This window comes from Hydra vulgaris, chromosome 05 (genome assembly GCF_038396675.1).
Source record: "Hydra vulgaris chromosome 05, alternate assembly HydraT2T_AEP".
Lineage (NCBI taxonomy): Eukaryota > Metazoa > Cnidaria > Hydrozoa > Anthoathecata > Hydridae > Hydra > Hydra vulgaris.
This window is the reverse complement of record NC_088924.1, coordinates 9,032,262-9,055,475: the sequence shown is the minus strand read 5'-3', so window position 1 is coordinate 9,055,475 and position 23,214 is coordinate 9,032,262. Positions and strand designations below refer to the sequence as shown.

The window sequence follows — 23,214 nt, the reverse complement described above, 5'->3', positions numbered from 1 at the left end:
ATTGTATTAAACAGGCTAAATACAGTTAAGGACACTAATTTTAATAAAAAGTTATTAAATATCTTATGCAAATCGCTCGTATTATATTATAATTTACGCGTTCTGTTACGTGCTATTTATTTTTTTATTATTGTAATTATAATACGGAATAATTTTAAGGAAAAGTTTTTCTGGTGTAGCAATTTTCGGAAGCTTTATTTAAAAATATAACCTAGGAATAATAAATAGATTGAAGAAATTTAAGAAACTTAAATTTGAGCTGTGGTAGTTTGTTCCAATATCTAAAAGGATTAAAAATAAAAAAGACAAAGTTATTTAATGGAAAAAATAAAAATGCTAATTGGTTAATAAAGCTCAATTTCAGAAAATACAATAAAGATAATAAGATATATTATAAAGATAATAAGATATATAAGCTTAAAGGCAAAGTTTTTTACAAACATATTGTTTTACCAAGCATATCTTCACCGAACATCTATATCAAAACCTTAAGAAATTAAACAAAAGTTCTGCTTTACATAAACATTATGATGTATATGGATAGTTCTGCTTTAAAAATAGTAAAAACTTTTTTCATTGATTTGCAAATATATCTTCAGGAATTCATAAAAACACAGAACATCATCCTTTTGTTAAAAACTTGATCACCAAAATCTCATATATCGATTGTAACAAAATGTAATAAAAACATTGCACGTCATGTCTGCATAAAAAGCCAATATGTAACGCCTGCGTGTAAGTTTTGCGTTTAACACTTTATGGTCTTGAATTTTCTATAGAGTTTCCACAAATAAAGTTTGTAAAATATATTCTCTATTAACTGCTATAACTTCATATTTTAAAATTATATCAATTAAAAATGACCCGAAAAAATAATACTTTGTCATTTTGCATAACATCTTCTAAATTTTGAATCGGCCATGTTGTAACTTTGATTGCCATGAAAAAAGTAGCTTGTGTTAAAGTATTTATGCAGTTTAAGTTTTTTTTTAATCTAAAAAGGTTGATAAATATCTAAGGCAAAACTTTGCTTAAGCAACCTTTGCCTAGATTTTTCAAGGTTCCTAAATCCTTAAAAAAATGCTATAATAAATTACTAGTAAGCGAGTTTCATCTGTATTATTTAGTTGTTTTAGATTAGCGTAGCAATTGAGTTGAATTAATTGTTATTAAGCATTTGACAAATCTGCCATCTTTTTGCAGCTCTTAAATTTGTTTGTTTAAACAAGTACTTCTATTCTATTATTTGTTTTATGGATATTGCATGACGCATTACCAGATTAAGTGCGATCATAGATCTAGAAAAAATGCGTTTTTCTCCTTGCTCCGTCATTAAAACAGCAGTTTTAAAATTTAAAATAATATTTAAAACAAAAATACTCGTGATTGCACTTGCTATAAATTTGATAAGATATATCAAGGGTTCAGTTTTAAAAGATTTTACTTTGTACGTTCTTGAAGCTTTTAAGAGTGTTGTTTCTGAAATACCTTTGTATTCGAGATTTTATTTTGCTATTTGACTAAAGATTCTGAACAGTGCGACGTATTTAGTTTATAATATAGAAGTTTTCAAAATATATAACGACATGATGTGTTATAGTGTATAATAACAACATGATGTTTTTTTATTACTATCAGATTAGGCTCAAATTTCAGCTTAAAAATTTTTCGGCAATGCTTATATCTCAGTTAGGTAGCATTTCTCCGCCCTGTTCATTGCAACAAATATATTTAGGCATTCGTATAAAGGTATTTTTTGACAAATAATTTATTTTAAAAGAAATTGAGATTTGAGTAATTTAAATGTGTTAGTTATCTTAAAAAACTGTAGGACTCTCCCTGTAAGTTTATAAAAACAAGTGCGTTGTTATTAATTCTTAAAACGAAAGAGCTTACAACTTAGTCATAATCTTATTAACCGGTATCGAAAGACAGCGAAGTAAAATAAAAAGAACAAAGTCAATTTTAACACATTTGTTTTGATATTTTGTTTAAGGTGTTAAAAATAAGCTCTTCTTTTTTTAAATTTATTATATTCTTGATATTATATGTTCAATTAAGTTATTATCGGTTTTGTTAGATTCAAAATTTTCTAACGTTAATTAGACAATAGCTATTAGACTTGATAATTACATTTATTCCGACGCGAATGAAAAACAATTAGATTTTGTAGTTTATTGATAAAGCGAAGAATCATTTCTCATCTTGTTTGAAATATAAAAAACACTTTGTAAATTATTAGTTCCAATGGAAATTAGAGATTCGGAGCAACCTAAAGACGACTCTTTTAACGATGATGGCTTTTTATATGAAAAAGAACAAAAGACAAAAACATTTTCAAGGAAACTCTCCGATACACTTCGTATGAGGTCCTACTATGCAGAGAAAATTTCTAGACGATCTTCAGCTCCTAACTCTAAGAAAAATACTGATATTAATAAAGAAAATAACGCTCAAACAAACCAAGTTGATTTTGTTTCGACTAACCCAGTAGTAGTTGGTACTAAAAAAAGTATAACATCATCCTTACAAAGAAAGCTTACATCAAAAAATGACGATTTATTTAAAATATTCGATGAACCCCAAAACATCTCAACCACTCAATCATCTAAAGATAAGCTGTCTAAAAAATCACTAAAAATGCTAATAGGATCAAAGACTGTTGATGAAGATAGTGTAATAGCAAGAAACGAACGTTTGCTCAGTGCACCTGGAATAATACAATCAAAACGGTTGCTGAATAGACATTCGCCAAGGGAATGTTATGAAACTATTCCAACAGCTAGCTTTAATACAGGTAAATTTGTGCAGAATTCGGAGAGAAATTCAATATGTTTGGACTTTGAAACAGACGACGAAATAAAGCAAAAGGAAAACCTGGACTTAGAAATAAAAAAAAGATTTTTATTTAAAAACGAAACGTCAAGAACAATTGATAAGTTTAATCTGCTCTTAGTTGGTTCAAAGTCAGTTGGCAAGACAGGTTTGTTCCAAATATTATACAAAATCAAATATTATATTAAAATCAAAATATTTTAATTAAAAACTTAAATAAACATCTTTTATTAAAAAAATTAAGCAAAAGTTATTTTCATCTAAATTAAAGCAATTATATAACTTATAATAACTAAAGTTAAGAAATTTCAAAAAAAAAACTATTCACAGTTTTGCCGTGTGTTTACATGACGTCATTGTTTTTCCGGCACAATTTAGTTTTTCTATTACTTTTGAAAACTTATTGATACTAAGGTATTGTTTTTTTGTTGCGGATTATAGACGAACCGTATCAAATTATATTATTGTAAATTCTTTATTGCTCATAGATGCTAACATTGTTTTCACCTATATCGTGAATTACTGTTTTAAAAATTTCCTATATTCATTTTAAGCTTATTTATTTAAGATCTCTGTTGTTTTTTTCGCGCATTAAAATACATGTATGAGTGTTTCCATTGTAAAGGAGCTATTTTGCTCCATTGCATATTATTGTAAACTGCATTCGCGAGAATAATTTTTATTTTTGTAGTAAATATAAAAAGTGTTTTGACATTAATTTTGACGGACCTTTTCATATAACAAAAAATAATAGTTTAAAGAGTTTCACACTCGGCTGAAATTATATAGTTAATAAGCATAGGTGGTTTCATAGTGTTGCGCATTAAAATAAAGAAGAAAATCCACAGAAAATTTTTAAATTGCGAATTAATTTAGTAATAATAGGCATTTAAGTATTTAAAACAATAAACAAATAATAAATTTATTATTTAACAATAATAGTTTTAATAATAATAACATTTAGTATTATATCCGGAAGAATATATTGTTATCGAGCGCAAAAGCCCGCCTTTTTTTAAAATCGTGATATTGGTATCCATGAATTTGTAAAGAGCAGAATCTTAACTTATAATATTGTATCGTAAATATACTTGGTTAAAAAAAACAATTTTAGTTTAAACTATTATTTATTCACATATTTGTGCACAAGTGTGCAAAGTTCAGACATGAACTTTATGTTAATTCCCATTAAACTCAAACTCACAGTTATTTACTTCAATTCGTTTATGATACAATATTCATAGTATGCAATCATTCATTGATGATATGCAATCATTTATTGATAGTATGCAATCATTCATTGATAGTATGCAATCATTCATTGATAGTATGCAATCATTCATTGATAGTATGCAATCATTCATTGATAGTATGCAATCATTCATTGATAGTATGCAATAATTCATTGATAGTATGCAATCATTCATTGATAGTATGCAATCATTCAGAGAAGTGAAAACACTCATGAAGTGAAAAATAAAGGAGAAACTTTAAACATTCTTTAGTAAAAACAGTTTTTTTATAGAATAAAACTTTTTGTGTTTACCGATAGTGGACGTAGCACTTTTTGGACTTTTCGGAGTCGAGATATTCTAATCATGGTCACGGTAATACCTTAAATTAGAATACTATTTATGGGTGGTATTTTTTAACTATAAAATCTTTTTCTGTACTTTTTTTATTTAATAAAATGCCATAAGAAGACCTAATGGTCTTACAACAGAGCACCGCGAAAAAACATATAGCTAGGAAGTAAACGGCTCCTTTCTAACCAATATTGCTTATCCGAACAGAACTAACATCAAACCTCTTAGTTCTGAGCCAAAACTCAAACCACTGCGCCACGGTTGCTTTCTACTACTCATGCTATTTCTAATTTCTCTTAATTTTCTCTAATTTCTATTAACTAGTGATTTAATTGTTTGTTTTTAAAAAAAACCTATTTATGTAATTATAGTTATTAATACAAACAGTTAAAAAAAAATCAAATATAAATAATACTACAAGCAAGAATAAAATATCACTAAACATTTTTGATAAAAAAAATGTGAACATTTTATGTTGTTGCTTTGATTAATTCGTATTTCTATTTTGTTACTATTTGGTTACGTCAGACCAACTTCAGTTGACGTTAACTTCAGTTTGATTTGGTTACTCTACATTTTTGAAAAGCATTTATTCAACTTTAATATTTTTATAATAAATGTCTAATAAATATATATTTTATTAAATTAGAGTAGCTCATAAAATATTCGAATGAAGTACTTTTATTCTAATTGAGTTTCTAAGACAACAGGCAATTTAAATCCGGATGCCTTGTTGCAATTGTTAGATCAACAAGAGAAGATTGGAATAAGTTTTTATTTTAGAAGAAACAGCAAAAACCAAACTCATTAAAACATTCTAAGCCATTAACTTATTAAAACATTTTTAGTTAAATACTGTTAAATGGAAGTTTAATGTTGTATCCTAGCCTGCAAGGATGCACACAAATATTAGTTTTTGAAAAAATAATGTAAAAACTTACAATGGACCAATGATAATAAGTAGAATAAATGTGTAAGATTGGGGAAAAGTTCTTTCATTTCTATAACAAACCAGAGATATTACAGTATGGAACATAATTTGCAGTTTTAAAACAAATAATTAAGATATTTCAATAAAATAAAAGCTTGTACTTTTGGAATTAATAAAATCTTTGAATATTAAAATAAAGTTCATTCTGTAAAGTACTAAATGGGTAAGAAATAGGCCATATTTCTCAAATCCCTTTAATATTAATTTAAATTATTTTTTTTTTAGCTTTGACAGTAAGATTTCTTACGGGGAGATATATACACGAATATTTGTCATTGCCAGGTAATCATTTATAATTTTTTTTGTTTGTGTATAGTAATGAGGATGTACTTTTAAAAAAGACAATTATTAATATAGCTTTTTCATAATATGGATTTCCTAATCAAGTACTTTTGATAATAATGTATTTTAATAAAAATGCTTTTCCGATGGTTTGGCTAGTAAAAGTTTTGAAATTTAAAGTTTACTTTTAATTTTTTTTAATTTTTTTTATGTTAAGCTTAACTCATTTTCGCAAATTAAATATAAAGTTTCTGATCTGCGTTGTTACCATACAAATAATAATTTTGTTTAACTTAAGGTGGTAACCCTAGAAATAATTTATTTTTTGAGTTTAAGCTATTTATTGATATTTTGTAGTAAAACTTGATTCTATTTCAAAAAATTAAAAAAAAAAAAATCATTCAAAATATTTTTTTGCCTTGATTATCCAGAAAATAAATAAGTTCAACCTCAAACAATGGGGTATATTTTTGAAAACACATCATCTCACTATATAATACAGCTTTGAAATTTTGCAGAAATGTTTATTATATATAATATTTTCATTTGTCATAGGATATTTTGATTTGCCTTGATAACTCCAAAGTTATGCAAAATGTTTCAGAATTTATTTATTTAGTCACTCAAATAAATACTAAATTTCATATAAATCTGAAATTTGCTCTTAATATTACAAAATCCTATGAGAAATGATTTATCTATGTCTTATGAAAATGTTCTGAAAATTTCAGTTCATAAATCCATACCGTTTTTAAATAACCATGTTTTAAAATGTGTAATGTCTCGAAAATTATTAAACCTGGGAAACGAGACTTTTAATAAAGTATTTCAAAAATAATGTTTAAAAACCACCAGGTATATATGAAGTTTGTTTTTCATTTGAAACCTCAACATCCACTATGCCTTTTTTAATTTTTCTTAGTTTTTTACGCTGTTTTAACATCATATTAGAAGATTTGTGCTTCATATGTTTAACACGTTTATTATCAGCCTCCATTAGTTTCTTGGAAGTTATTTGTCCTTTAATTCCAAAACTTTCCAAAACAGATTTTACTCCTTCACCACCATCATTGAAATGAAGAACTGCAGAATTAATTGCCAATTCAAACGTTCCTCTGGATAAGAATACATTTTTAGGACAGCGAGTCCATATTATTGCGTTAAATGCTTCGTTTGCATTTTGGGTTTGTCCATGGAGGCATTTGGTCAATAATTTATCATCAGATAAATCTTGAAAAATTGGTTTCAGCTTTAAATAGATCCATATTGGTAAATTAATTTTATCTTTATGAAACTTAGTACCATTTAGTTGATCAAGTTGCCACTTACACCAAGAATTTTTATCTCTGGGACACATAGCATGGCGACCTGCAGGATCATTAAGTGCGGTGCAATGGTAGAGAATGGCTCCTATAGCTTTCTTCATTGCATATACATTATCAGAGTTTCTCTGAATAGCAAGACCATAGTAGTTTTGCATGGAATTAATAATAGTATCAGTAAGTTTCCCTTTACCATGTATTGGAGTTTTTGTCCCTTTAAAGTTTTTCACTAAATTTCAAACTCTAGTACCAAGTCGCTTTTGCACATGGCCAATACACTCTAATTTTTCAATGTTAATTCCATTCTCCTTGTAAGGATTAGATTCAACAACTTCTTTAAAAGAAGAAGTATCTCCATCTCCTAAATATTGGGAATAAATTATATTGTTTTTCTGGATGGAACGTGCAAAAATTTGAATAGCACCAGCAGCTTCCATGGCACCAGAGGATTTAGTATGGTTTATATGACAATTATGATTTACTTTCCATCTATCATGTTCAGGTGTACCTTCCTTGGATCTCCACATTGTACAACCTTTACAGTGTTTTGAGAAAGCCTGATAATCTAAAACTTTATCACCAACAACAGCTGTAACTACACCATTCAATGATGCATGACCTCTCTTCTGCCAAGAACCATCTATTGTAACGCGTTTGCAGACTGGCTGATTACTCGCTTGAGAAAATTCACTGGCAGCTCTTTTCATTGATACTTCAGCTAATTTAGCATATGCATTTGAAATACAGTTGTCATTTAAGTTGTCAAAAGCTGATTCACCAATACCATACATGTTAAAACAGTTAGTAAACATTTTCAATGCTGCCTTGCCCCGACCAATCTCACGAAAACTAATGACTGCTCGAACATTTGACTCTTTGCGACCACGTTTAGTTTTTCGATGAGAATCATGGCACTCTTTACTTGTGAAACAGGAATTAATCCAACCACAGCTCATACATTTCAATTCTAATAAATGAGCAAATCCCATTCTTCTTTTCAGGTTATCAATAAATTCTATCGGTTGTTTGTTATCACATTTAGGACAGTACAGAATTGGTAAAATTAACTTTTTCATTTGCTCAATATCCATAAACATAAAATATTTACTACCATCATTATTACTAGATTCAGTAACAAAACCTGCAGTTTTAAGTTTCCTGGAGCTTGCACATTCAGTTTCTAAATCTGCTTTAGTTTTGTTGTTGTTAAAGTTTTTTTCTTTGGTTTTAACCATGTGGCGATTCTTTGGTGGTATTTTTTTTATTTTTCTTTGTAAATTTTGTTTTGTTGAAATCATTTTTACTAACTAAAATCTAAAAAATAAAAAATTCAAATAAATAGACTTCAAAACAAAAAAGAAATTTGCCTTCGATAAGCAATTCATGTCACCAGACAAACTTCATGCTTATCCTTTTAACTTTAACATGTGTTTTAGTTTTTAAAGTATAGCTTATAGTCACTATATAGTTTTAAAGTATAGCCATAAAAATGTTTCAAAAATAGTATTCTGCTGCATTTTTTAGGGCATTTACATGTTGCTAGCGCGTTGCTAGGGAAAAGTAACAGGAACCAATTCACAATTATATCAATATATTGACAATCATATTAAAAAAACCTATTCACGTTATACATTTTTGTAAAGGTATTAAAATTCTTAATTAAATACAATAGAAATATTTTTTTTGAAAATTTCATCAAAAATCAACTTTTATTTCTAGGGTTACCACCTTAATTAAACAACCCTTAAGCGATTTTTTCGTGTAGACCAAAAACTCATAAATAAACCCATCAGAATTTTTTTAGAGTAACTTCTTAGTATTGCTTTATTAAATCCAGAACTTTATGCGGCCTGGTTCTTACTAAAAGCTTGTGACAATTCCAATTTATAAAGGTGATCATTTAGCTTTTTGACTGTTTGTGAGGATTGTGTATGACCTTAATCCTAAATCATTTTTCAAACTTCTCTAAATACTTCTTTTTGAAATTATACGTACACAGGCCAGTTTTTAACTTAAGGCGCATTACTTCCGGTTCAAACGGTTTTTCTTATTTTGAAACAATTAGTTGACCTGGAGATGATGAGAATTCAATAGAGCCAGGCTCAGCGATTATTTTACACAATTGAGAAACCTGAGTACGGCACCCCTTTTGGTTTTGCTCCATTTTGATGCTTTAAAAGTACCAATTTTTAGAGATCATTTCTTTTCAAAATAAAAAATTGTTTGTAGACGAATCTGAAAAAAATTAAAGCATAAATGATTTTATATAAAATTAAATGGCAAATCTTTTAGAGAAAAAATTAAATCTTTAAGTAAGAACATGACGGAGATAAAGCAAAACCAAAAAGTCCATTTCTTCATGCGCTATTTGTTATAAAATGTATTTCAGAGATATCTGTGAACAGTGGGACGAAGTTTACCACATCCATGCAGTATATGAATTTGCAGCATAATCTTAAGACAGGACTATGTAAAGGTAAATTATATGTACAATAATAAACAAAGATCAAAAAAGTATAAAAGTACTACATTGATGCTACGTTTATTAAACAGTTGTTAATGGAAACAACATATTATTACACTTCAGATGGAAGAAGTGCAGAACTTTTATAAATTCAAATCTTGAAGCGGAAACAATCTAAAGTGGAAGCAGATGATAATACAGCTAACAAAGACCCCAAACCTTTTAACATTGAAATTCCGAAGGAAAAAAGTCAAAATCATTTTTCCTTAAAAACATACATTTTGGTAAGTGGCTTCCAATTAGAAACTCTTGTAGTGTTCTTAGAAGCTTGGAAAGGGAAGTAGTTTTTTTGAACCCAACTTAAGAAAAATACCTTGTGGTTGAAGACAGTGCTCTAGATTGTATCTTTGACGTTGCAGAGCTTTAAATTTATAAGAAAACAAAGCATTTAGTCTACTGCAAAAATATTTTTGGGCTTATTAATCAAGTAGTGGAAAAGAGAGAAATATCCCTAAATTATACTGTAAAGAATGGGATAGATAAAGGAGGCGGGTTTTTAAATGCTTGTTTAAGCATTCTTGATTGTGAAGTTAATGAAGGCCAAGTTCTTATACAAAAAGGGTTTAAAGCATGACAGGATTAAGGAAGGAGGAGGTACGAAATTTATCATCATAACTATTGTTCAAGAGAACCATCACAACATCAAGCAGGTGATAAATCTATTATTATAAGGTTCTTAGCATTTAACTTAAAGCTTGATAATATTTATTTGGGATTAAAGCAGCTACCTCTACTCACCCCTGCGGCAGGATATGCAGCATTTCTCAATCTTTTGATTATAGAAGGTAACTGGGAATCGGTTATTAAAATTATGTTAATATTATTAAAATTATTTTCTGTTGCACAAATAAAATATCGTGCTGGATACTTTATTTCAGGGTTTTAATTTAGGTTTTTTATTAGAACACTGGATATGATTAGAGAAAATACAAAACAGTACAAAAAGGCTTGTGCAACTCACAGAAAAAAGGTAAATTTCTGCTGCAGTCTTCAAGAAGAAATGTCTAAAATTTTTTGTTTGATCTACCAGATAATACGCCAGTATAAGAAATCTTCTCTCCATTGGAGCTGAACCTATTTTCTAGATGTACACCCCGCTTCAAAGTTATTAGACAACACAGAAACATGAGAAATAGTCTTAAATCCAAGTTTGATATTGTGCATGATAAATTAAGAAAGCTTATGTACAGGGACGATTTCAGGAACAAAGCGAGTCCTTAAAAAATGCCGACTGCTTTCTAAATATAAAAATGGTCTTCAAACTAAAAATCTGCCGAGTGAAATATGTCGAATAAAATAATTATTGCGTATATAAGTGGGACATTTTTTTCGGTTTGAACCTGTTTCCTCTAGGGTGTGCTTATGATTATGGTAATTATTCAAGTTCTATTATAGAAAAATAATTTTATAAAACTTTTGTATAACGTGGAAGCATTGCAAACTAATTTTTTATTTTAGTTTAATTAGAAAAATTAGTTGTTGCGAGTTTTTTATTAAAACAAATGTATTAAATGATAAAACAATCGTCCTTTATTTCTTTAATAATAAATGTAAATAAGGACACCTCAAAGATAAAAAAGTTTTTAATGCTTTTTTAATTTATTTTGTATTAATAATCAAAGATTTTGTCAGATCTATGAAACCCGATTATATCGACTCAACAGGTAACCGTTTGAGAACAAACGTCTCAGGATTTTAGTCTTTTTTAATGACAGTAGTATTTTTAAATTATAAATATTAGAATTTTTTAAAATACTTAAATATGTGAATAAATGGAATAAGGAGATTAATGTACTTATACTTTATACAGTTTTTTATTTTCCGGTAATATTTTTCTACGCTTTGCAACAAATGATAACTTTGTTTTTAAGCTGAAGTGTATTCAAGAAAAGTGAAATGGAATGAACAATCCGTTGGAGTGGAAATAACTGATAAAGACATAGAGAATATAAATAAAGAATCTTTGGTAACAATCTTTGTTTATTTACTGATTTTTGTTAATTTTCAAATGTTTATTTTTTGTTTCCAATTTATTTTTAAAGATTTATGTCGATTTATCACTTTTTATATTGTCCTGTAACTTAACAATGTCCTTAATTACCATAAAACCAATATTGGCTTAATCTACCACAAGCAAATACAAAAGTAATGGTCTCAAAAATTGCAAAAATTAATTATTTTAAAGTAAATTTTTTCAACAATTATGCTTGCTTTGATGCAATGCTTTTTTAAAACAGCTTAAAAAAAACAGTTTGGTTTATTTTATTGCTAATGGATGATATCCTTCGGGTTTAAATTTTTTAGGGACGTTTTTTCACGGCGCATGTATATTTTATGTAACATTAATTACAATAGTTTGTAACTTTTAAAATTTTAAAAATTAGAGAGACAGAAAATGCATAACAAGTTACCTTGCCCAAATCACGTAACCAGGTAACAAATCTACGAGCTTTACCTTTAGCTTTTATTACAAGTTTTTTTACTTGCAAACTGAAAATGCATTCCAGTTGGCACATGTTGTCCGGAGGACGTCCGGTGGACGTCTCACGGACGTTTTATGGACAACGCATCCCCACTGGAATTCAGGCAATGAATCATTATGTTAAAATATATTGACCAAGTATTATTGACCAAGCATACTGACCAAGTAAATTGCTTCATTGTTGGTAGTTTTGCAATATATTGTCAGCTGAGAAGAAGGAGGTTGTATTTCCACATTTAATGTTCTTTTTGTTCAATATCAATAAATATTCTTCAAAGAGTGGGGCATCTGTCCACTAAATCTGTTTTAAAAATAGAAGACTTTAGGTAATATATAAATAACCAGTAGGACTTTCTGGCGCAAAAACATTACATGCTAAAACTCAATTTTCTCGGAAACACGAAAAAATGGACATACGGCGTCTTGGTTCTTGGCTGACGATAATCTAAAAAATGAATTAAGGAAGTTTAAAAACACTATATTTTTTACTAACTTTAAAAACTTACTTTTAACAAGAAAAAATGATATTATTAAAATTAAGTAACCAATGTATTTTAGAAAAAAATAATGATAAAATTAACTTTGAAGAATTAAATAAAAAATACAAACATTATGATAAAAGGTTTAAATTAAGATTTAAAGTAAATAGTAATTGCTTTGTTGAACAAGGTTGTAAGGTGGCGGTGGAAGTGTTAATGTTTGGTGCTGTTTCAATTTTAACGACGTAAGTGTGCGTAAAGTTTATAATAGCATAATTAATCAACACACCTATATTGAGTCGCTAGAGAACTACAAAGTTGTATCAGCAGACATGTTGGTTGATCAAAACGAATGAAAGCATTTTTTTTTTAAATATGTATATATATATATATATATATATATATATATATATATATATATATATATATATATATATATATATATATATATATATATATATATATATATATATATATATATATGTATATATATGATATATTATTTTACATTATTAAACATATATATTAATAATATATATGTATAATAATGTAAATATAATATATTTATATATAATTGTGTCATTTTATAGAACTTAAGAAGACTTGAAGGGTCTATTAGCCTTAGAAGTTATGCGTATCTAACGTTATTGAATTGTTTGTTGTGATAAAATAGATGATTTTATAACAAAAAGAATAGGAATTAAGTATGGAAAATTTGCAGTGTTATTGCACCGAAAGAGAAAGTATTTTTGGGTCATACAGACTTTTGAAACGTTATCAAATTAGTCTTGAAATTTTCCATTGTGACCTAACAACTATAAGAAAATTAAATTCCACAATTTCTTTTTTAATTTGTTGGGATTGTCTAGAATCATCTATTTTAAAGAATGAGGGTTTTTATTTATTTACTTAATTTTGGGGTTGTTTTGACTTTTGAATAACATTTTAACCGTAACTATATTTGACTTAAAATTTTCCAGTGTGATCCAACAGCTATAAGAAAATAAAATACCACAATTTTTATTTTAATCACTCTTGCCCAGAATCATTTATTTTACAGACTAAGAGTTTTTTTTGGAAAATAAAATTTGGAGTTATAATATAAAAACACCATGCTAATATAGATAAAGGAATCATAGAATCCAAATAACACAATATATTAAAATTACTGTATAACTTACAGACCGGTCAGTAAATTACTGCGAAAGGGCTTCACAAACCAATTGGGTATATTGGCTTGTTTTTAAACTGTTGTTACATTTGACTTGAAATTTTCCATAATGATCCAATTTTTTTTTTAAATCTGTCCAAATTGTCTAGAACCATCTATTTTACGGACTGAGGAGTTTTGACTTTAGTATTAGTATTAGTAACTTCTGTAACTGGTGTGAGCAAGTGAGTGTGGTATCAACACACTATGACAGCCAATTCACTAGATTGATATTCATCCAGCAATCAAGGTTTGCTTTAAAACTGTTAACTGATTGTGCTTTAACTAACTTGCTCGGCAAGTTATTCCATAAATTGGCCAATCTATTAAATAAAAAGATTTCACGGCATGCTTAATTAGTGATTTCTTTGACACTTGACATTCTCGTTTGAGCTTGTTGAATACTAATTTTTTTGATTGTTTCCAAATTGTTTAAATCGTTGAAGAATTTAAAAAGTTGAATCATATTTCCTCGTTGTCTCCTTTTTGTCAAGGTAGTCAAGTCGAGAGCATTTAGACAATTCTCATAGTTGATTTTTTTAAGTGATGGTGTTAATCGAGTTTCACGATGGTGGACTCTTTCTAATAACTCAATTTCTTACTTTCAAATAGGTGACCAAACTTGTACTGCAAACTCTAACAGTGGTTGCACAAAAGAAACATAAAGTATTCTCAGCAGTCTAATATCTAAACAAACAAAGCATTTTCTAATCCAACCCAACATTTTGTTGGCTTTGTCTACGCATTTTATTACATAATTTTTCCATCTCAGATTGCTTGAAAAGATTATTGCAAGATCACTTTCAGATTCTTTTATGTTTAAATTTTGTTTATTAATATAAAGGGGTGGTTTCTTGTTATTCCGGCTAAAATCCATGACCGTACAAGATTGGCTTGTGAAATATTAAATTTCACAAGCCAGTCTTGAGTCCACTTAAAAGCTAAATCAAGATTGCAAAGAAAAAGTTGATGCACTTGAGAGCATTTCATTTAAAATTTTGGTGTCATCTGCATAAAGCTTGGTTAAATTTTTTAGAGTTTCAGGCAAATCGTTTATAAATAGTACAAGCAAGAGTGGTCCAATTACTGACCCTTGTGACACACCACTGGTAGAGGATAAATTTTCGCCCATCATAACTCTTTGTTTTTTTTCTTTTAAAAATGCTTCAATTCATTTTATTGTCAGACCAGATATTCTATAAGCTGTAAGTTTAAGCAACAATCTTTTATGTGGCACTGTCTCAAATGCCCTGGCAAAATCCAAAATAATACCATCGACAGGTTAACCATTCTCTACGGCGGTTGAAATGGTGTTTTGAGTAAATTCATTAAACATGATTTCTATTTAAAATAACTGTGCTGTTGCTTGACTATTATTTTGAACTTATATAGAAAAGTTTCAAATTTACATCTGATTATACCTTCCATTATTTTACATGTAATTGCTAAGGTTTTTTCGCATTTTTTGTACAGAGGAGTGATATTTGCTGATCTGAATTGTACTGGCAGTTTGCTGGTTTGGAACGGCTTTTTTAAAATATAGGTAAGTGGAATGGCAAAGACTGATGCACAATTCTTTAAAATAGCTGAATGTAAATTATCAACACCACTTGATTTGTTACCTTTTATGTTTTTTAATCTAAGATAAACATCTTCATATGTAAAATCTTCATTTGTCATAATGAATGTTTCAGTAGTTCTTAAATCAAAAGAAGGCAGTTGGACCGTCATCTTCTTTTACAAATGCAGCATGAAAACTTTTGTTTAAGATATCAGCAATAACTTTTGAATTTTGAGTGGTTTTACCAATTGCTCCTTTTAATGCTTTTAAAGTATCTTTGACTGCTTGTTGATTGTTCATGTAGCTGTAGAGAAGCTTTGGGTTCTTGATGGCTCTTTTTACCAGATTAGGCGCAAAGTTTTTCCTCACTTTTTTAATTTCGTCTGCTACATTTTTGCTAATCATTTCAGGCGCGGATTCAGTTTTTTTTTTATGTTTAAGAACTTCCTAACATGGAACAAACTCCAAAAATTTATATGTTTATGTTTTTGTCAAATAAAAATGGTTTGAAAAAAAATGCGTCTGGAAACAAAAAAAGCCCTAAAATTTTTGCCACAACTGCCCCAAACAAAAGAGCAACAAGTTCGTAAAATATTCTTTGTACTATTCTTAAATAAATTTATATTCATCGATAAATTCTAAACTTCATTTAATAATCTCTTAGCATTCAAAAATTATGACCTTATAAAATTTGTAACCCCCTCAAATTGAGGGGAGTTCAAACTTTGTCTAGCCATAATTATAGAACAATAAGAGATAATTGTATGAAATTTAGAATTTATTCATGAATATAAATTTATTTAAGAATAATTCAAAAAATATTTTACGAACTTGTTGCTCTCTTGTTTGGGGCAGTTGTGGTCAAAATGTTAGGGCTTTTTTGTTCCCAGGCTCCAATTATTGCAATTTTTTGTAATGCATCCTTATTTGATATAAGTATAAACATTTAATTTTTTGGAGTTTGTTCCATGTTAGGAAGTTAGCTAACTCAAACATCAGAAAAACCTGGATCTGCGCCTTCGTTTCATATTTAGATTTCAAAACAGGGTCTTTCCATTTACATAAGCAGTTTTTAAATCTTAAATTTTGTTAGCTTCTAATAAAAAACTTTAACCTAGCATTAACCCAGGCTGGTCTAGTTTTTAAAAAGTTTAATGTCTTTAATTGGAGTGAAATAGTTACATGCCACCTCAGTATAAAAAATCAGTTCATCAAACATTTCTTGTACATTTTTATTAATGAAGCATTGTATCCAGTCAACATTTGAAATTAGATCAGATATTAGTTCTAATTAGCAAACATAAATCTTTGTTTACTTTTATTGTCGCGGATTTTTTTATCAGACAAGATGAAACTGAAACATATTATTAGATGGCCTTTGGGTATGTTTCCCAAAACAAGTTTTGAATTTATATCGTTAACACTTGCTCACTGAGTTGTAAAAATTAAATCTAAGGTATTCCCAAGTTGTTCATCTGACAGCTGGAAATTTGGTATGTTAATATGCTGATAAAGAAAATCATCATTTGAAGTATCTGTAAATATATTCAATTCCATTCTCATTCGAAATCGCATCAACACAGCCATTTGACCAGCTGATTGGTGGGAAATTGAAGTTGATAAGTAAGCCTTTGAACTTATTTTTGTCGATATTTTGCATGCCAGGCCAAAAGCTACTTATCCAAAAAGCCATATCCAAAAAATCATTTGGCCTGTAGATACATCCAAGTAAATACTTGTCATTATTAAATTAAACAACTGCCCACACTTGTTCTAGTGTACAGGGAATTAGAACAGCATAATTTAGTTCATAGTAGTCTAATGAGTTGTCTATATATAAACAAACACCACCACCTTTTTGTTCGTCTGATCTGTCTTTTCTATACAGATGGTAACCTTCAGTGTATACAACTGAACCACTTTTAAACCATGTCTCAGTCACAGAAATTATATTTGGTTTATATTGTTCAATTACCACTTTGAACTCATTTAACTTGTTACCGAGAGGAGTAGCATTTAGGTATAAACATGACAGCTTTTTAATTTCATTGCAATCTGACACTGAATTATGTAGATATTTATTGATCTGATTTCATTTTGAATTTGATGGTCTTATTGCCACGGATGGCATATCATTCTTTTTATTTATACCAGTTCTGATGTTAAAGTCTTGGAGTCTCTGAACCTCAGTCAAATCTGGACTAAGATAAATATCTTTATGTGCGACATTAATTCTCAATTTTTTAGCTTATGCTAATATTGTGTTGCCAAGAATATCCTCAGCTAATTCATCAAGAACTGGACCTGGTTTATTAGTTTGAGATCTCAGCCGTCTAACAAATTTTGGTATTACATTGTCATGATTTAACCTAAGAACTGAAATAAATAAAATGAATCAAGCAAGAACAGAGAGTGACCCCTTATGATATGCCATCCGTGGCAATAAAACCATCAAATTCAAAATGAAATCAGATCAATAAATATTTACATAATTCAGTGTCAGATTGCAATGAAATTAAAAAGCTGTCATGTTTATACCTAAATGTTACTCCTCTCAGTAACAAGTTAAATGATTTCAAAGTGGTAATTGAACAATACAAACCAAATATAATTTCTGTGACTGAGACATGGTTTAAAAGTGAAAAGAGCTTAAAAATTTCATTTACTTTTGACTCGTTCTCTTTTGATTTTATTTCGATGCTCTCTTCAGTTAATTTGGCTATTCCATAATGGCATTTTTTGCTCTTCCTTTTATTTCGTCTAACTCATTAATGGCTACATTTATTACCATCAGCAGCTCTGTAGGCTTCTTTTTATGTATACCCTGTTTGACAATAAGCGACCAGTCACTGATAGACTTGCTTGACTCAGCTGCTTTATTTGTTTCTGTCTTCAGATTTTTAATGTTTTTATTATTTTCAGTTTTTGTTGTTTCAAAAACACCTCAAAAACCTAAAAACCTCTTTTATATGAAATGAAAGTTCTTAATATATACGAACTAAATGTTTTTAATATTTTATGTTTCATGTTTCAATGTAAAACAAACTTATAGCCCATTTCTTTTCAAAATCTATATCTACAAAAAGACAGAAATAAATATATATTAAGGAATAATAATTTAATTCGACAACCGTTTTCTCAAACTAATTTTGGAAAATTTTGTATTTCTTTTCGCGGACCATTTTTATGGAACAATGTAATTTTAAATGCTTCAAATGATATTTCTCAACAATGTACTTTAAATTCTTTTAAATTTAATCTTAAAAAAACTAATTTTTTCAATCACAAATATATTGATTTACTTTTAAAATATTTTATTTAATAAGTTTATTTAATTATTTTATTCTGTAGACAAATGTTTAATGTGAAAAAAACGTTATTTGTGTATATACTTTTTATATTATTTTAGACTTAAAATAAGTGTTTTACTTCAGTGGTTCTCGATGACAAGACCTGCCGGTCTTCTTCGAGTTTCCGCGTTCTTTATTATTTTTATGTCAAAATCTTTTTATTGTATTTTCTTTCTTCTATTTAGATTTTTATTTTTTTATTTATAAAAACTGTAAAATGATTTATTAAAAAGTTGTAATAAAGAACAAAAAAAAAAAAAAAAAAATTACTGCGAAAGGGATGCACAAACCAATAGACCATGATTCATTGTATATGATAATATATTATATTATCTTAAACCATGATATATAACAATAATATATTTATAATATTGATTACTGCAACAAGATAAGAACTACAACAAATTATACTATATGAAGCAAAATGATTGTTTTAAGTAAAGCTTAAGTTGCTAGGCATCTACTGTTTAGTGTGCTAAAATGCATCGCATTTAAAAAACATGTTTAATGATATCATTAAACATAACTATGTTGAATTACATATTTAATCACCATTTTTAATAAACTTTTGCTAACTCTTCTACTTATTAATAAATGATGTCAAATTTTAGACGAGTGTATAACTCTTTCAATAATTATAATGTAAAATGAAAGCTAAATGAAAAAAGTAAACAAGCGTTTTTTTTTTTTATTAAACACATTTGACGGAAAATTTCGTGATCTATACATACGAAATATTCCGTCAAATTGGTTGAATGGGCTGGGGTGAATTAGATCCATTTAGAGTCCGCGTCCTGCCTGTAAGCCCATGGTACCCATATGAACATGTGTGTGTGTGTATATTTATATATATATATATATATATATATATATATATATATATATATATATATATATATATATATATAAATATATATATATACATGTATATATACATATATATATATATATATATGTATATATATATATACATATATATATATATATATATATATATATATATATATATATATATATATATTATATATATATATATATATATATATATATATATATATATATATATATATATACATATGTAAATAAATATATTTAAAACTTTCTCAAATTTCACGGTTGTGTTTAGATCATATCTCACTCGCAACAATTATGATATTAGTATTTTGCCGAACAATAAAATGATGGATTGGAATACTGCATCTCCAAACCGAAACCCTCAGTTGATTTGTGTTCACTTGACTGCGCCTTTCCTTAAATAAGTCCTTGTATGTACACTCTAATGCCCCTATCCCAAAATCAGTCGATAGACTGATTTATGGATAGGCGCATTAGAATGTACATACAACAACTTATTCAAGGATTTATGCACACTAATTTATGCACTAATTTATGCACATTCACAACCTTTATTCTTAGATATTACGTTGTTTGGCAAATTACTAAAGTTGTCACTTAAATTCATCGCTAATTGGTTATGATCTAGACACAACCGATAAAGTTGATAAACGGCCTCGTAAGTGTTTACGGCCAAGGTAACTTAATAACAACAGTACTTCATCGTGAAAGACAATCATGAGGAAATACCGTATTGTTTATGGTGTAGTACTATTAATTTCACGGTAAAGTTTTACAGTGTACTTAAGTGGGTAATAATCTACTGAAATGAACAATATAGATATATTAACATGACAAGAAGTTTATATCCAGCTATAGCAAGTTTAAGAGCCTTGCTAAAATGAACCCTGGATTCATGCCCTTACTAAAATGAACCCTGGATTGTTTAATTAATTAGAAAGCTATCAAAGCCAGAAAGCTCATATTACCCTAATCTACCCTATATAGTCCCTAATCTACCCTACAATCTACCCTATATCGTTCCTCAAGCGAAAACTAGAATATTTTCATAAATAATAATGCTGGATCCAAAGCCAATAATTTGCCAATAAATAACTTTTAGGGATCCCTACTCATGATCCACTTAGATATTTGGGCACCCGAAATATTTTCTTAAAAACACAGAGATTTTTAAAAAGTAGCAAAAGTGCTCGTGTTACCCAGACCACTAGGTAATATGAGCACTTTAAAATAGCTCAAAATAATAAGATTAATTAAGTAAATTAATACCATCCTGACAATTAAAACTAATTTTTAGAATATAATAATTCTTTATTAACAAATCTTATCATTAAAAGATCAAATTTGAAGCCACTTTTTATTGAAACATTAGTACTATGTTTTCCTTAAATAGTAATAAAAAAAAATTAGTTCGTTGTTTCTTCAATTTTATTAACTCAAAGCTTTTAAGGATAAAAACTCAAATTTTTTGAATTTAATTTACAATAAAATACTTAGTAATATTGATGTATTAAAATTTTTCACTATGTTTTGTTTTTATTCAGAAAGCAATTAAAACCACTGCTATTTTAGGGCTTTATCTAGATAATTTCGATGAAAAACACTGGGTAATTTGAGCATGCTCATATTACACAAAAATGGCATCTTTAAATAAAGTCAAAACTAAATGTTTCTATGCAATATTTTCAAAACAAAAATGGATTGGACTTTTAGCTCACATATTTTTATTTATGAAAAAAAATTTTTTTAATTTTAGCACCAAAATTTTGCGCCACATTTTTATTCATGCGTGATGATATTATTTTAACAACGCAAAATATGTAACAGTATTTTAATTAGATAATAGCCGTTAATTACCGCAAATGAATTTACGCTAATTGTATTGATTCCTGCTGTCACCACATAAAGTCGATTCAAAACATACAAAGCAACTTTAACTTCACTGCTTACATCTAAGAAACCTTTAAGTATGCTCATATTACCAAGGTGCTCATATTACCATCACCTACCCTATATTATTATTGTTACTTTTGCAGCTGAATTGATGATTTTGCATCTATCAGCTTTCCGAGTTGTAAACCTAACCCTTTCTTTATTTTGAATGTAATTTTCTTTACTTTAGAACCGTTTAATATTGTTTTTTGTAAAGCTAATTTAGGTTAATGAATCGTATTTACCCCGTTTTACATATTTATCGTTGCTGTATATGGATTCATTATAGGCTCTTACAAGTTAATTATAGCTGTGAATACATTCATTGAAGCTACCAAACAGATAGTTTAAAAGTTTATTACATAGTTTTCAATTGCCTATAAAAACATTTAACCCTTTACCTTATTCCTAGTGGGCATGCGTCGTCCGAAGGTCGTTCGTAAGACGTTCCTTAGACGTCCAAACGTGCGAAGGACGTCCCCCAGACAACGCATGCCCACTGGATTAGCTAATAATGTAGCTATTTTTAAAGTTAACTAGTTACATTATGTTCTAGGAAGTTTTACCAGGATATCTTTGTTAACTACTTTTTTATATATTCGGGTTTTTTTTAGTGTTAAATTTGTACAGGCATTAAATTTAAACAGTTTTTAAAACTATTTCCTACTTTTTTTAGAATGACGAGATAGAGCTAAACCAAAGTTCTGGGATCATGATTCTTTATTCAATAGTAGATCGAGCTTCATTTTTTGCAGCAAAAGTTTTATTAAAACATTTATATGATAACTCAATAACACATTTGTACCCTGCTTTACTGATTGGAACAAAACGAGATCTATCAAGGCTGCGCACAGTTAGTTGTAAAGAAGCTTTACAAGTTGCTCATCGTTACAACTGTACATACACTGAGGTTTCTGCTGCTGATAACATAAAAGTAATTAACTCTTTCCAAAAACTGTTTACTGAGATAGAAAAAAAACAGTTATTTTGTGAACATAAAAATATATTAGATTCAACAAAAGAACATCCAGTTGTTGCTTTGTAGTTGCAATAGTGATGCAGTTATTGTTTTGTAGCTTCAACTTCCTGTGAAATTAAACGAGACAAAATACCAGAAAAAATTATAGCTGTTAAAGTACTCAGCCATTCATCATTTAGTATCAATAGAAGTTTGATAATGAAGTTACATAAAACTGTTCTATATATATGAATGAGGATCAAATTTAAAAACTAAAATTTATTTATTAATAATTTAGTTATTTGTAAATTATTAACTTAACTTGTTTTTAAGAATCCAACATTTATTACCAAGTAATCAAAATGGAATAATAAGATTTTCAGCTTATATATGATTTTAGGCAAATAGAATGAAACTTTTTAAACAAAGTTTTGAACAAATTGCTTTAAAATTGATGTTTTCTAGGCCATAAATCGTCTAGCTTGAATTATTCTATTTTTGTGTCTGTGTGCACAACCTCGTAATTTCAAATGTTGAGCAAAATTATAATTTTTTTATTTTTCTGGTTAATTCCCAGTGAAAAAGCGCACATGGGATACGCGTGGATTTTTTCCACATGTAACCCATGTGGGGATTATTATTTTGTCCCATGTGGGTTTCATATGGTAAATCCCACATGGATTCCATATGGTAAATCCCATATGGGATACGCGTGGGTTTTTACCATATGTAACCCATATGGGGATTATTATTTTGTCCCATGTGGGTTTCATATGGTAAATCCCACATGGGTTTTATGTGGTAAATCCTACATGGGATTTAGGTGGAAAATACTGCATGTTATAGA

At 28.4% G+C, this 23,214-nt stretch overlaps 1 protein-coding gene across 1 annotated transcript; it reads left to right on the top strand.

The window, feature by feature from the left end:
- Positions 1-1,941: 1,941 nt before the first annotated feature.
- Positions 1,942-22,741, top strand: LOC136080524 (uncharacterized). The gene is made up of 4 exons (XM_065797301.1): positions 1,942-2,983; positions 5,638-5,694; positions 11,412-11,506; positions 22,086-22,741. Exons 1-4 carry the CDS (start codon positions 2,248-2,250, stop codon positions 22,452-22,454), a joined length of 1,257 nt encoding a protein of 418 aa, XP_065653373.1. The 5' UTR covers positions 1,942-2,247; the 3' UTR covers positions 22,455-22,741.
- The last annotated feature ends 473 nt before the right edge of the window (positions 22,742-23,214 follow it).